The 14212-nt window shown below is 35.7% G+C and overlaps 1 protein-coding gene across 1 annotated transcript; it reads right to left on the reverse strand.

The window, feature by feature from the left end:
• Positions 1-10624: 10624 nt before the first annotated feature.
• LOC148946490 (uncharacterized) lies at positions 10625-11425 on the reverse strand. Its single transcript, XM_089097713.1, has one exon. It carries the CDS (start codon positions 11393-11395, stop codon positions 10625-10627), a length of 771 nt encoding a protein of 256 aa, XP_088953839.1. The 5' UTR covers positions 11396-11425.
• Positions 11426-14212: the final 2787 nt, after the last annotated feature.

Here is a 14212-nt window from a genome sequence, read left to right on the forward strand (position 1 = left end):
CTTAAAACGAATAAAAGTATTTTTTTAATATCATTTAAATAACATGGAGCCATGCACCGGCAAAAATGTAAAATAAATAAGGAAAAGCATCGGAGGCCCACTAGATTCCAAAAGACCCGTTTACTGAAAATGAATTACATTACAAATATTTTTCTTATATACTTATTAGAACATCGAAAATAAAAATTGATATTACAGTAAAATAAAATTTTGAAATGATCCGCTTTTTCAGCAGCTAATATCATTATATGCCAAATATTTAGTTTAATCTTATTTTCTTCCCAAAACCATTCACGACGAATTTAGTTGTACTATAAACAATAATTTAGGTAATGTCTCCTTCCATAACTGTAAAAATGTAAAGCTTACCAAGTCATTGGCTCACTACATTACAAATATTCTCTTTTCCAGTTATTCTTTTCCATGTATTGAAATGAAAATAAAAATTACACTATTCAAATTTGATTTATTATGAAAAAAAAGGAATTTTAATTTTTCAATTTTATCCATTTAAATAGAACCAAACCTTTAGTATTCTTGAGCCTAGCTATGGGCTGGGACACTCCGACCATTTCTTAGATTTAAATATTAATATTTCAAATAATAATAAATTAGTTTTTAAATTATATAATAAAACGGATGATTTTAATTAGGAAGTAATTAATTTTCCATTTCTTGAAAGTAATATACATTCAAATATTACTTATTCGGCTTATTATTCCCAATTATTTAGGTATGCAAAAATATGCAGTAATTACACAGATTTTAAAAATAGATGTAAAAAGCTGAGCGAAAAACTGATCTTAAGACGTTTTTCTGCCAAAAAATTTAGTTTCATGTATCATGAACTTTTAAGTAAATATACAAAAAATTATAAAGAAATACTGAATGATATTTTAATATAATTTCTCTTGCGCTTTTCTTTTTTGGAAGTTTGAGTTTGTAATGGTTTTCAAACAAGCTTGAGGATCTTTAAATTGGTAATTGGTTCCAGATACCAATAAAAGATACATCTGGACATGTCTTTATTCGTTCCAGAATGGTATCTGTCAGTAACCTCTGGGATTTTATTAGGGAGAAATTGAAACACTTTTTGTAGTTAATTTTTAGTAGCTTGACTAGTATGCATGTGTTTCACAAGTTTTACCTAACATAGGGTTACCATATAGATCTTATGGTAGAGGCTCCACCGTGCCTTGTAAAGAATGTAAAGCCTCGAAACCCGTTAAGGCAAGTGGTATTTCTTCTGATGAGCCCTAAATGGAAGGTTCTACTTGGAAATATTTTGCTAGATTTAAGGTGCTTTTGCTGGTAAATTTACAACGACTTACATTTATTGATGACAACTTTGCATGGATTTGGACTTTTCTATTTGGTTGACGGTTCGGGTATACTGTTTGGTCCTAGGTAGTTGGATAGATCGAATGAACCTTATTGACGAGGGTGGAATACGAATCGCCACCTGGAATGTACTCACACTCAACTTTCCTGGAGCTAAATCAATGCTTGCCTATGAGCTAAAACGCTTCAATATAGCTGTAGCTGGCCTAACGGAAACCCTCCTTGTCGGAAGAGAGTCCGAGGATATTGGTGAAGGATATCACCTGATCTGGTGACCCAAAAAGCAAGACAAATGGTGTAGGCCTCGCGCTGAACGCCAGAGCCAAGAGATGCCTTCTCTCCTATAAACAAATTTCAGATAGAATACTGATGGCTCAGCTCCAGCACAAGCATGGAAAGTGGACAATTATTGTATGCTATACTCCCACCAATCCTAGTTCTGCGGAAGTGAAGGATCAGTTCTATGCAGAGCTCTCAGCAACCCTGTCAAGAGTACCACCCCACGACATCGTCACTCTTCTGGGAAACCTTAACGCGACGGTAAATGACAAGGAGGGCATGTGGAGAAGTGTTCTTGGTCCTCTGACTTCTGATTCACTGAAAGAAAACGGAAAAACGCTCATCCAGCTCTGCAAAATGCATAATCTGGTTATTTCAAACACGCTCTTTCAGAGACGAGATATACACCAATACACTTGGTATAGGAACGACGCCCAGACAAAGAAGATGATAGATTAGGTTGTGATCTCAGGTCACTAGGGCTCGTCAATAAAAAACTGCCGGACTTATAGGTCGGCCAAGCTAGGAAACACAGACCATAGGATGGTAGTCGCCACACTGAGGCTACGCCTGAGAGCACAAGGACAAGAAAAACGGCCTCCCAAGCTTGATCTGAGTAGTCTGGCTACATCTCAGATGCAACAGAAGTATGCTCTCGATATCTCTAACCGGTTTAGCTGCCTCCAAGTTCTGGACGACCCTGAAGTAGCCTGGAAGTCTTTCAAAGATAACATACTCGATTCTGCTGGCAGTACCATTGGCCGCAGCACACAAGAATAAACCCTGGATATCCCAGGAGACTTCGTCTTTAATCGAGCTGCGCCGGAAGGCCCGTTTAGCAAAGAATATGCCAGAGTACAGACGACTCAATGGCCTGCGCAATAGCCTACTGCACAGTGACAGGAAGACCTTTGTTGACAAGAAAGCCAGCAATGTTGAAGATGCCTCGAGAAAAGGAGACACATGCTCCCTCTATAAATCCCTCCGCAAGCTGACGGGAGGGAGGACTTCCACCGTGAGCTATTTTTTTTCTACTGACAGAAGCATGCCGGATGACGATAGAGGCCAACTAACTGCCAGGAACAGTCACTTCTCAACGCTTCTGAATGGCAAGGCAGTTGCTCATCCCGACCCTTATCTGATTCAAGCAGCAATAACCACACCCAAGGCTACTTCCTACCTCGTATTGCAGCCTTTTACCACCTTTGAGATCCGAAATGCTGTAAAACGGTTAAATAATAATCGAGCCCCCGGCGTCTGTGGTATTTCTGCAGAACTCCTCAAGTACAGGGGTGCAGCGATGATTCTGTGGCTCCAGATAATCTTCTCAGCTGTATGGACGACGGAAAGAATACCGAATGACTGGCGTGCTGGCATCATATTGCCGCTCTGGAAACGTAAGGGCAGCCGTCAAATCTGCTCCAACTATCGTGGGATCACGCTTCTCTCTGTTCCTGGTAAAATCTTCGCCATGTCACTCCTGGACAGGTGTTCCACCTTTTTGCGTAGAAAGAGAAGAGTCCAGCAAGCCGGATTCATGCCCGGAAGGTCGCAGAAGGAGCAAATGTTTACTATGCACCAGTTGATGGAGAAGACGCGGGAGTTCCACCAAAAAGCGTACATCGCGTTCGTGGACTTTAAGGCTGCCTTCGATTCTGTTGATCACCGTTCACTTTGGCTGATACTAAGAACTGCGGGTCTACCCAAGAAATATTGCTCACTCTTTGAAAAGCTGTATGAGGATACGGAAAGCTGCGTGCAAGTAAATGGAAGACGTAGTCCCACATTCCCGGTGAAGACTGGCGTCCGGCAAGGCTACGTCATCACTCCCAAGCTTTTCAACTGCGTCATAGACCATGTTACGGCCAGCACGATGAATTGCCTTCAATTCGATCTTCAGTTCGGAGACCAGGTACTCTCTGATGCTGACTTCGCCGACGACATAGCGCTAGTTGCGAGCACCGTCGATAAGATGACCAAAGCTCTCCAGGTGCTTTTAAAAGAAGCCTCGAAAGTTGGACTGAAGATAAACTGGCAGAAAACCAAAGTTATGCTCCTTGAGCCCCCCACGTCCCGTTCTACTGTAAAGGAAGTCAACATCGGAAGCAACCAAGTAGATGTGGTTGTAGACTTCACTTACCTGGGATCTTTTCTATTGAATGATTGCTTGATCACAAAAGAGTTTACATCTCGAATTTCCAAAGCTTCAGCACTTGTTGGGAGGCTTAGCAGCATCTGGCGAAAGCCAAACATAAGCCATTTTACCAAAATGCGCATCTACAATGCGTCAGTCAGCACTGTCTTGCTGTATGGAGCAGAGAAATGGCCAGCTGCCGAATCTATCCTCAGCGCCGTCGATGTCGCTCAGACAAAACATTTCCGAAGAATCGAAAGACTTCATTGGCCTGATTTTGTTAGCAACCAGACTCTCCTATCACGTACGGCTAAAACTCCTTTCTCGACGCAGCTTGCCCAGCGCACTGTTTGGTGGTATGGCCACCTCCTTCGAATGCCATGTGACTCCCCAAAACGGGTCGTATTTGACTTCCACCCCAACCTACACGGATGGAAACGACCCAGAGGACGCCCTCCCACTAGGTGGAAAGACAAAGCCAATGAATTCCTCACCCAAGCCCACATCCCGGTGGAAGAAGCTGCGATCCTGGCAAGCGATAGGTTAACCTGGAGGCGCCTAGTCTCATCGTTCTCTACGCCGAACCCTCGGCAGGAGCCTTAAGTCAAGTAAGTCATATATATATATATATATATATATATATATATATATATATATATATATATATATATATATATATATATATATATATATATATATATATATATATATATATATATATATATATTATATATATATATATATATATATATATATATATATATATATAGATAGATATATATATAGTATATATATATATATATATATATATATATATATATATATATATATATATATATATATATATATATATATATATATATATATATATATATATATATATATATATATATATATATATATATATATATATATATATATATATATATATATATATATATATATATATATATATATATATATATATATATATATATATATATATATATATATATATATATATATATATATATATATATATATATATATATATATATATATATATATATATATGAATTCAATGATAAAACCGACATTTTAAGCCGATACTTGAAGTAAAAAGAATATTGATTTAATTTTTTTTTTGTTCGCAGAAAAATATCAGTGAATGATGTTCGGAATTATTGACAGTGAATTTGTCAATATAGCCAAAGTTGATTGCGGATTAATATTTGATTGCGCTCTTTAGTGATGAATGAAAAATTTAAAGAAGTAGATATTCACCATTGGAATGTAAACTACAATTTACATAAGTACTCAACTAACCGATGGTATACAACAACGGAATTCATTAACAAGCAAGGTTGGTATGAACGACCAATAATGCCATATTCTAGCACTGGAGTTAGTTTAAATTTTGTCCAGAGCGAAATTGCTACAGTGTGTGATTTTGTGAATATTAAAGTTGGATTTGTGAAGGGAGATGTTACCACTGATAAGTTACTGTTGAAGAAGTGTAAGGAGGATATCCGTCTTATAAATTTGGAAGACTTCGAATGTCCTAAGTATCCTAATAAAATACATAATCCTGTGAACGAAGTCAGATTTTTTTCGCAATGGATGATGAATAACAAAATACATATTAATAGAAAGGTATCCATTAGAAACTCCAGAAAGAATGTAATTAGTTTAGATTCTAGTCGATGGATGGAATATTAGTGATGTGGAAGCCTTCGATTGATTTTTTTTCCATTTTCAATGATATTAACAACATATAATGTTCTATGTTACGTCGTTAAGTTAAAAATATTTCTATACATTATGATATTTTGATTCTTTAATTTTAAGAGCTTTTTTCATGTTAATGGAACATTATTTTTTCTTCGTTAGCAACATTAATATATGCTTTTTTCGCTCTTTAGCCTCATACCATATGTCATGTGTTAGGTTTCGGCATTCTTTGGACAGTGATATTTCCAGATCAATACTAGTTCATATTCCATGAATATCGAAGACACAGGACACTTAAAATACAAGAAATGATCTAAAACAAAGATTAAGAGAAAAAAAATTGTTGTAAATATAAAATGAAAATTTGTCCCTTCTTCCATAATTTTCTTACTTCTGTCCTGAATTTCCCCATTTTTTTTTGTTTCGTAGAAGTAAAACCAAATTTTTTATAAATTCTAAATTTTTCCATAGTAGAGAAAAAAAAGGTTTCTTAATTTTTCCACGGAAGTGGAAAAATCTCAACTTCTATACTGAATCTTGATCTAAAACAAAGATTAACAGGAAAAAAAAAGTTTTTTGTGAATATAAAATGAAAATTTGTCCCTTCTTCCATAATTTTCTTACTTCTGTTCTGAATTTTCCCATTTTTTTTTTTCATAGACGTAAAACAAAATTTTCTTAATTTCTAAATTTTCCCATAGTAGAGAAAAACAAGGTTCTTTCCAATTCTTAATTTTTCCACGTAAGCGGAAAAGCCTCAACTTCTATTCTGAATCTTACTGTAGATTATATTTTATCTGCATGTCGAAACTGTTACCTAGGTAAAAACAATTGTAAATATAAAATGAAAATTTGCCCATTCTTCCATAATTTTCTTACTTCTGTTCGGAATTTCACCCTTTTTTTTGGTTTCTTAGATATAAAACAAAATGTTCTTAAATTCTAAATTTTTCCATAGTAGATAAAAAAAGGGTTCTCTCTCCAATTCTTAATTTTTCCACAAAAGAGGGAAAATCTCAACTTCTATTCTGAATCGTTCCATAGGCTATATTTTATCTACACGTCGAAACTGTTACCTGTGTAAAAACAATATAGCAATAGACAATGAAATTGCAGAAAAAATAAAAATGTTATAATCTTTCAGTGTCATATTCTCTTTGATCTTAACAGCAAATACGTCTTTTATTTTTAAAGATGCAGACACATTTCCAGTCAAAACGATTGCAAAACTTGAAACCATTGGCAAAATGGTTAAAGCCGTTGGCAAAACGATCAAATGCGCAGCAAATTCTATCATCAAAGTAGTGATCACTGCGGTTGAAGCTGTAGTAGAACCAATTGTAAATCTGTTCACCGGTGCTGTCAATACTGTCAAGAACATTTTCACCGGTTTTATGAGTTTGTTCCGTTATAAAAAAATTTAATTTTGCTATAACAATTTTTAATGCATTGCATAAAGTAAAGCATTGCATATATTAAATACGTAACCTAACCTAACCTAGGTTAGGTTACGTATTTAATACATGCAATGCTTTACCCTGAAAACTTCCTCCTTGGAAATATCCTTCAAAGTAACCCCCGATATTGTACATTGTCTAGGTTGTACAGATACAGAATTGCACAAAAATGACCTATGCGGCACCTGTTACAAATTTGTTAACCAAATGAAACAGAAGAAAAAATTACGGGAGGCCATCCCAGAATATAAATTTGGAAAAAACTGCAAATATGATAAACTCAAGCCGAAGAATGAAAATTGTACGTTCTAACGCTATATAAATTTCAGAATACTGAGTCTTTCGCCAGATCTTCGAGTTGTCTCCCCTAGTTGCTACCAACACTGACTCGAACTAGAAAGTTTTCTTTCCATTCGAGACTGGCCATTCATAATGTGCCTATTATTTGTGTTTTTATGCAAATTTACTTACAGTTTAGCCATAGGAGTTTAGGAGTATAAGTTTAGAGTTTAGGTGAAGGAGTAAAAAATAATGAATAATTAAATAATATGTTAGGTGGAACAAAATACATCACAGGTATATGCGTATATATGCAGTATTTGCAAATTACATTGTACCTGGTGAGCAAACATACTTTTAGGTAAATATACAAGAAATACTGAATGATATTTTAATATAATTTCTCGTTCACTTTTCTTTTTTGGAATTTTGAATTTGAACATTGTTTTCAAACCAGCTTGAAGGACTTTAAATCTGTAATTGGCTCCAGATACCAAAAAAAAACACTAAACATAAAACACTTTGTTTTATAACTCACGTCCGGACCAGTCTTAATTTGTTCCAGAATTGTCTTTGCTTTCATTGACCTATGGGATTTCACTAAGGAAGGAATCAAACTCATTTTGTATGTATTTTTTGAATAGTTTTACTAGTATGCATGTATTTCATAAGTTTTACCTAACGTAGGGATATCGTAATTATGGTAGAGGCTCCACTGTGCCGGGTAAAGAATGTAAAGCCTCGAAACCCATTAAGGCAGGTGGTATTTCTTCTGATGAGCCCTAATGAAAGGTATTACTTGGAAATATTTTGCTAGATTTAAGGTGCTTTTGCTTGTAAATTTACAATGACTTACATTTGTTCATGACGACTTTGCATGGATTTGGATATTTCGATTTGGTTGATGGTTCGGTTATACTGTTTGGTCCTAGAAAATTGGATAGATGAGTAAGGTTGAAACCTCGTTCAAGTGCACATTTATCTCAATTACTGGATTAGGATGACAGTCCTTTTCTTCTTCTTCTCTTTTTTTTCTCGCCAAGTAATTATCTCTAAAACATTATAATAATTTACTCTTTTAGATAATGCCGTTTCCACATTGTTTCCAGAAGGAATCCATTGTCTAGGTTGTGCAGATACAGAATTGCACAGAAATGGCCAATGCGGTGCCTGTTACAAATTTGTGAGCCGAATGAAACTGAAGAAAAAAATACCAGGAGGCCATCCCAGAATGTAAAATCGGAAAATACTGCAAATATGATAAATCTAAGCCGAAGAATTGAAATTGTACGTTCTGCCGGTATATAAATTTCAGAATACTCAGGCTCGTGCGAGATCTTCCAGTTGTCTCCCCCCAGTTGCTGCCAACATTGACTCAAACTAGAAAGTTTTCTTTCCATTCGAGACTGGCCATTCATAATGTGCCCATTATTTCTGTTTTTATGCAAATTTTACTTAGAGTTTAACCATAGGAGTTTAGGTGTGTAAGTTTAAAGTATAGGTATAAGAGTAAGGAATAATGAATAATTAAATAATATGTTAGGTGGAACAATATAAATCATAGATGTATGCTTATATATACAGTATGTACAAAGCCCCTCTTTTTACATTCTGTTTCCTTAATTTTATAGCTTTGTCCTTCCCATGTGGTCACATGCTATAGTGTCATTCAATTAATTTGTATTTTCAATTATATTATATTTTTTTTATAATTATAATTTTCATTCAATTATACTTTTTTCTTGCCATTAGGCAAAGAAACAACACTCGTTTGATTAACGAAAAAGAGATAAGGCACATATGAATTAAAGTAGTTACGATCCCAAGGTGAAAAGATTAGTGAACGAATTTGAACGAATTGCAAATTTTGAAGCTACAAGATCCAACCTCCGACGATGGAAAAATTCAACTACCTTAGATTCTGACTCGGCCCCATTTGAAAAAGTAACTGTGCAAATTCGCAAGCAACCAAATTGTACCTCACAATTTGCAAAAGGTACGAAATACCGAAAAGAAGGGCCATACACTGGCGCGAGAATAGAAGAAATATTAAAAAAAGATGGCACCTCTTTTAAACCTCCGAGTACAAACCTCCATCGATGGGGCAATTCAACTAATCAATATTCAGACCTCTAAGTTTTGTTTTTCGGTATCAAAATAATTTATTTGTTAAGCCAGTGTTCAAAATTATTTATTCCGTAGGCTAGTTTTGAAATTTTATGTAGGTTAAACATATTTTTTGCTTTAAATTTGGATGTAAAGAGAAAAAATATCTTTTCCAATTCTATTTTGGCAAAGAGAATGATAATAAATTAAGTTTAAGTGTTTCAGAATTTTTGTTGGAGGTAATGGTGCTATTCCGAAGTCTGATCCCATTCATTCATGGCGCATGCAGAGCTGAAGTCAGGTACCTATTTATTTACCGATAGCAACAAGATAACTAATTGCCCCTAGGGAAGTATGGGCTAGCAACCCTCCTCCTGAAATAACTTGCTACGAAAGGAAATGAATATAAAGCCTTGGATGCCCCATCGCTTGGAGAGGGGGGTGCACCCCTCCACCATCAATTGATGGGGGAGGGGGTGGAAGGATTTCTCTCACAAAACAGAATCTAAACAAACTTTCGAGGCTTGTCCTTTTGTAACAAGAAATAAAGTTTGCCTGCCCATTCATCTACATTCAAAGCATTGGCATTTATTGTACGAAAGGGAGCTCATTTTCCTAATCTAAACTAGTAAGCTATAGGGTAGCCTAGGTTAGTAATCGAGGGTTGAAATATTTTAGGGGCTTGTCATTTCGTTTCAGAAGAAAAAAAGGTTAAAAACAATGAATAAACATGTTTTCATTCTTGCTAAATGTTATTTTACTGAAAACTTTGCTTCATGACTCTAAAATTGGGCATTTTATTTCTTGTCGGTTTTTGGACCTCAGCCAACAGCCATACCACGTTGAAAGTACCCAGTCTCGTCAGATCTTGGAAGTCACACAACGTCGGGCCCGGTCAGTACTTGGATGTGTGACCACCTTGTAACACCGGTGTTGGCATTTTTTAATTATTGTGATTTTTTTTTCTCTTTTTCCAAGTAAAATAATATTCCAAAATAAACTCGTTTCCTTATTCTAATAGCACCAAGCTGATTATATCTTTAATAAGAAAAAAAAGAACCTTAGACCCCACGATTTGAAGACGCTGCTGGACCCATTCGGCTATGACCAGGTATTTCTAAGCTTATTATTGTTACCACTTTATTAATAAGCTTGAACCTTACGAGCCAGCCGTAACAATTAGTCCTGAAGATGGTGTTTTTTAGACGGTAATAATGCTATAGTTCAAAAGTAAATATTGTCAAATTTGTTTTAGGCATAAACAGCAGCTGAATTATAGTTGAAAGAGAAAATTAGAAAGTCAAATTTAAAATCAATATCATTGTAACTTTCTGAACAGAAAGTATCGAGCGTCAAGCATTTGCTTTGATAGCCCTGAAAAGGGCTGTTTGGTAGTATAAGATAACCTATTATGGAAATTACATTTTGCTGCTTTCTTGGCTACTGGCTTTTTAGATGCCACTTGCTTGGCGGGAGCCTTTTTGATAGACGACACCTTCTTGGGTGTCGATTTCTTTGCTGGTACGGCTTTTTTGGCAACGGTGGGTTTCTTGGAAACCTTTACAGGTTTCTTGCTACCAGCCATAGGCTTGGTAAACTTTTTGGCTGAAGTTGACTTTTTAACTGTAGTAGGTTTGGCTGTTTTCTTGACTGCTTTCTTAGCGGTGGGCTTGGCTGGCTTTGCAGACATGGATTTTTCGGCCTTGGAAGGCTCTGCAAGCTTGAAAGAACCAGTTACGCCAGAACATTTTAAATTTATAACAATTCCATTTGCAAGGCAACGCTTCAAAGCTTGCTTAAGATACATATTCACAACTTTTGCATCATTGCCAACTTGGAAATTGGCCATTATGTATTTGAGAATGGCCAGACGGCTAGATCCACCGCGTTCTTTCTGGTCAGCAATGGATTTGGTGATCATTTCCGAGTATTTTGGGTGGTTTGCTGGTGCCTTGGCTTTTTTATCCCCTTTAGGTTTTGCAGCCTTAGCTGGTTTTGGAGCCTTTGCTTTCTTTTCCTTCTTGGCTGGTGAAGCCATGCTCTGGGATTCTACAGATATTGGTGCCACTTCAGCTTCAACTTCAGACATTTCAAATTCCTCTCAATATTCAATTCTCTCTATCACTAACGTGAGTAATTCTCGAATGCATGATTACTTTCAAAGTTTTACAATTGTACTTGAGAAACCGCCGAAACCGGGTTAACATTTCTCTCTGCGCGTGAGCTAACGAATTTGGGCAGCATTTGTGTTTAGTTTGGAAAAACTTTATTCTAATTTTTCATTAGGAGGTTGGATTTTGAGGAATAAAACCTATATTAGAGGATAGACAGGTCATTGTTCTATGCGTACATATTTTTTTCATTGCTTGATCCATGATAATTTACCAGCAAATGAGCAGAGAATAGTGGAAATCCGTCAAAACACGCGTTCAATCCTAAAAAACGTCTTTTTACTAGAAATTTACATCCTCAACGTACACTTTTTATTTTTTACTAGTGAAATTCAGTACAAGTGCTTTCACAAAATGTAAGATAGATGCATGTGCGTTTGCAAATTCGTATTAAAATTAATTCAAAAACTCAAACTAAAAACACAGAAGCTAAAGCAATAAGAAACGAGACCAAATTTGGAAGCTTGTGTGTTAAATTTGTATTTTAATGAAAATAAATGTATTTTCCTTCTAGTTTTACGTTTACAAAAACAAAAATAGTGTTTTAAGGTTTGCGAGATGCGTATGAGAGGGGAAACCGGTTGCAAAATGGAAGTAAACTTCTTTTATTTGTTTCGATCACATTATATAAAAACAAGGTTCAATATTCATACCACTTGAAATAGAATTATTTGAAACCTGAGAAATATTCTTTTTACAGCATATTTTTGAGGTTTACAATGGCTAAATTACCTTAATTTAACTGAAATCCGTGGAACCTAAAAATGAAAAATGAACTTTTTGTTACCCTCTTCCATTTTTGGAACGGGATGAACATAAGAGCGGATTTATTTTTTCGACTTTAGTAATTTTTCTCTTCCTTTAAGAATTAATTTAGGTTCAATCTTAAATTGTCATGTAGAGATGTAGATAAATATTTTTTAATGTTTCTAGATTCTTTCGTAATGTCAAAAAAGAAAGGGTCAACACTCAATCGCGTTTTTCTCGGAATGACTTTGAGAAGTAAAAATTTTGCTCTCAGGTCACGATATGTTGCTGAACTGTACTTTCGGCAGAATATTTCCCCCTTAACTTCACTATTATCATTTATAGATCGTCTTACAATTGGTTTGGTCTTTAGGAAAAACCAAAAATAAGGACTGATAGCCCCGGGCTTTGTTCTATTGACGTTACCGAACGAACTGAAGAGGAGAAGGGCAAAGGAGGTGAATGCGGATAGTAAGAATATTTACGAAGTTAGCAAACATTGATAAGAAAAGATAAAAAGAGGTATGTTATTACTTATTATTTTAAGACAGGTTGTTACCCTTGTGAGCATCCCAGCACTGGGCTATTGACACAAACGAAACAAATTTAGATCTCTCAGTACTATAATTGTTAATGTACTCTTTTTTGTCGAGTGTTATAATTATGTAAATCTTCTGATTGGGAGAACAACCTATACAACCAGCTGACGTTGGTATTTTTGGCCCCTTGAAAAGGGCATGGAAACACCATATTCGTAAATATAAGCTTGGTATTTGTGACGAGAATGGGATTGCACTATTAGAAAGAGTCGATGACCGTCCAAGAGAAAAAAAACTAATTTCGCGGCTCATCTACCAAGAAAAATAAAAAAATAATGAAAGAAAGTACTTGCAAAAGTGTGTTCCGTGCAATTGGGCTCTTTCTATTTTTTGCAGTTAATAGTAATCTTATAAAATCTGTTGAAAGGGATCTGTTTCTACAGATAATTCACCCTCAACTTCACCCCCATTAATTGCGACCCCCGATCTTATTCCTGTCCCATCAAATTTGGGGTCGAATCTTTCCGGATTATCTTTCTCGGGTTCATTTTTAAGTAATTTTGAACCCCTCGAATCATTTACTCCCATTCCAACTGCATCCAAAGCATCCTTTTCCACCTCCCATAACTTCTACAGCAACAAAGTTCTCTCCCTGTAGAAAACCCTCCTTCATCGATGGAAATTTTTTTTTTCTTTATGTTATGGATCATATTAACCCCGATGACCTCAATGAGTTTTGAGACAGAGGAATTCTATAAGACGGGAGGGGGATAGAAAGCAGACACTACTTTTTTAAGTGTGGCGAGATGCATATAATTCTTTTCGTGACACCAGTTCTATGGTCACTGCTTTGCCAATCATTGAAGCCCACACCGCAGAGAATACCTGGTCTAACGGAAAAGTTTTTATGAGGTATAAGTGTAGAGGCCAGTGACAACGGAAGGCCTTCCCAGGAAAAAAATTGTCCAGCGGACTCCTCTTTGACACAATCTCATTGTATGCGGTAGTTGCAAGAAAACTAGGAGAAAAAAGCGAGCAAAAGTTTAACACTGAAAATGACCAGAGGTATTGCATTTATTGTAAAGAAATATATGGTTAAGGTCAAAAACGTAGCATTTGGGTATCTAGTAGCAATCTTTAATTTGATAAATATAGACATTATTGTTGCATACCCAAGACACTCTCCGATAAATACCCAAAACCATTTATTAAATTTGTAAGGGCATTGCTGAGCCCCTTGTTTTAATAGTCACAATCCTCCAAATTCAACCCAAATCCCAACCAATAGCTAAAGCTTTATTACTCCATTATTTTTCCTTTATTTCTCAAAATTTTTTGCATTTTAAGATGATTGTTTACTGGCTTTGTCTGGTGGTTTTCTTTTTCTCTCTTTTTATACTGAATATTGCACACAAGCAAACCCAGAGGAAAGGGGGATCCCTCCTCTGT

Source organism: Artemia sp. Qi Xiang Cuo, chromosome 12, assembly GCF_049724085.1.
Source record: "Artemia sp. Qi Xiang Cuo chromosome 12, ASM4972408v1, whole genome shotgun sequence".
NCBI lineage: Eukaryota > Metazoa > Arthropoda > Branchiopoda > Anostraca > Artemiidae > Artemia > Artemia sp. Qi Xiang Cuo.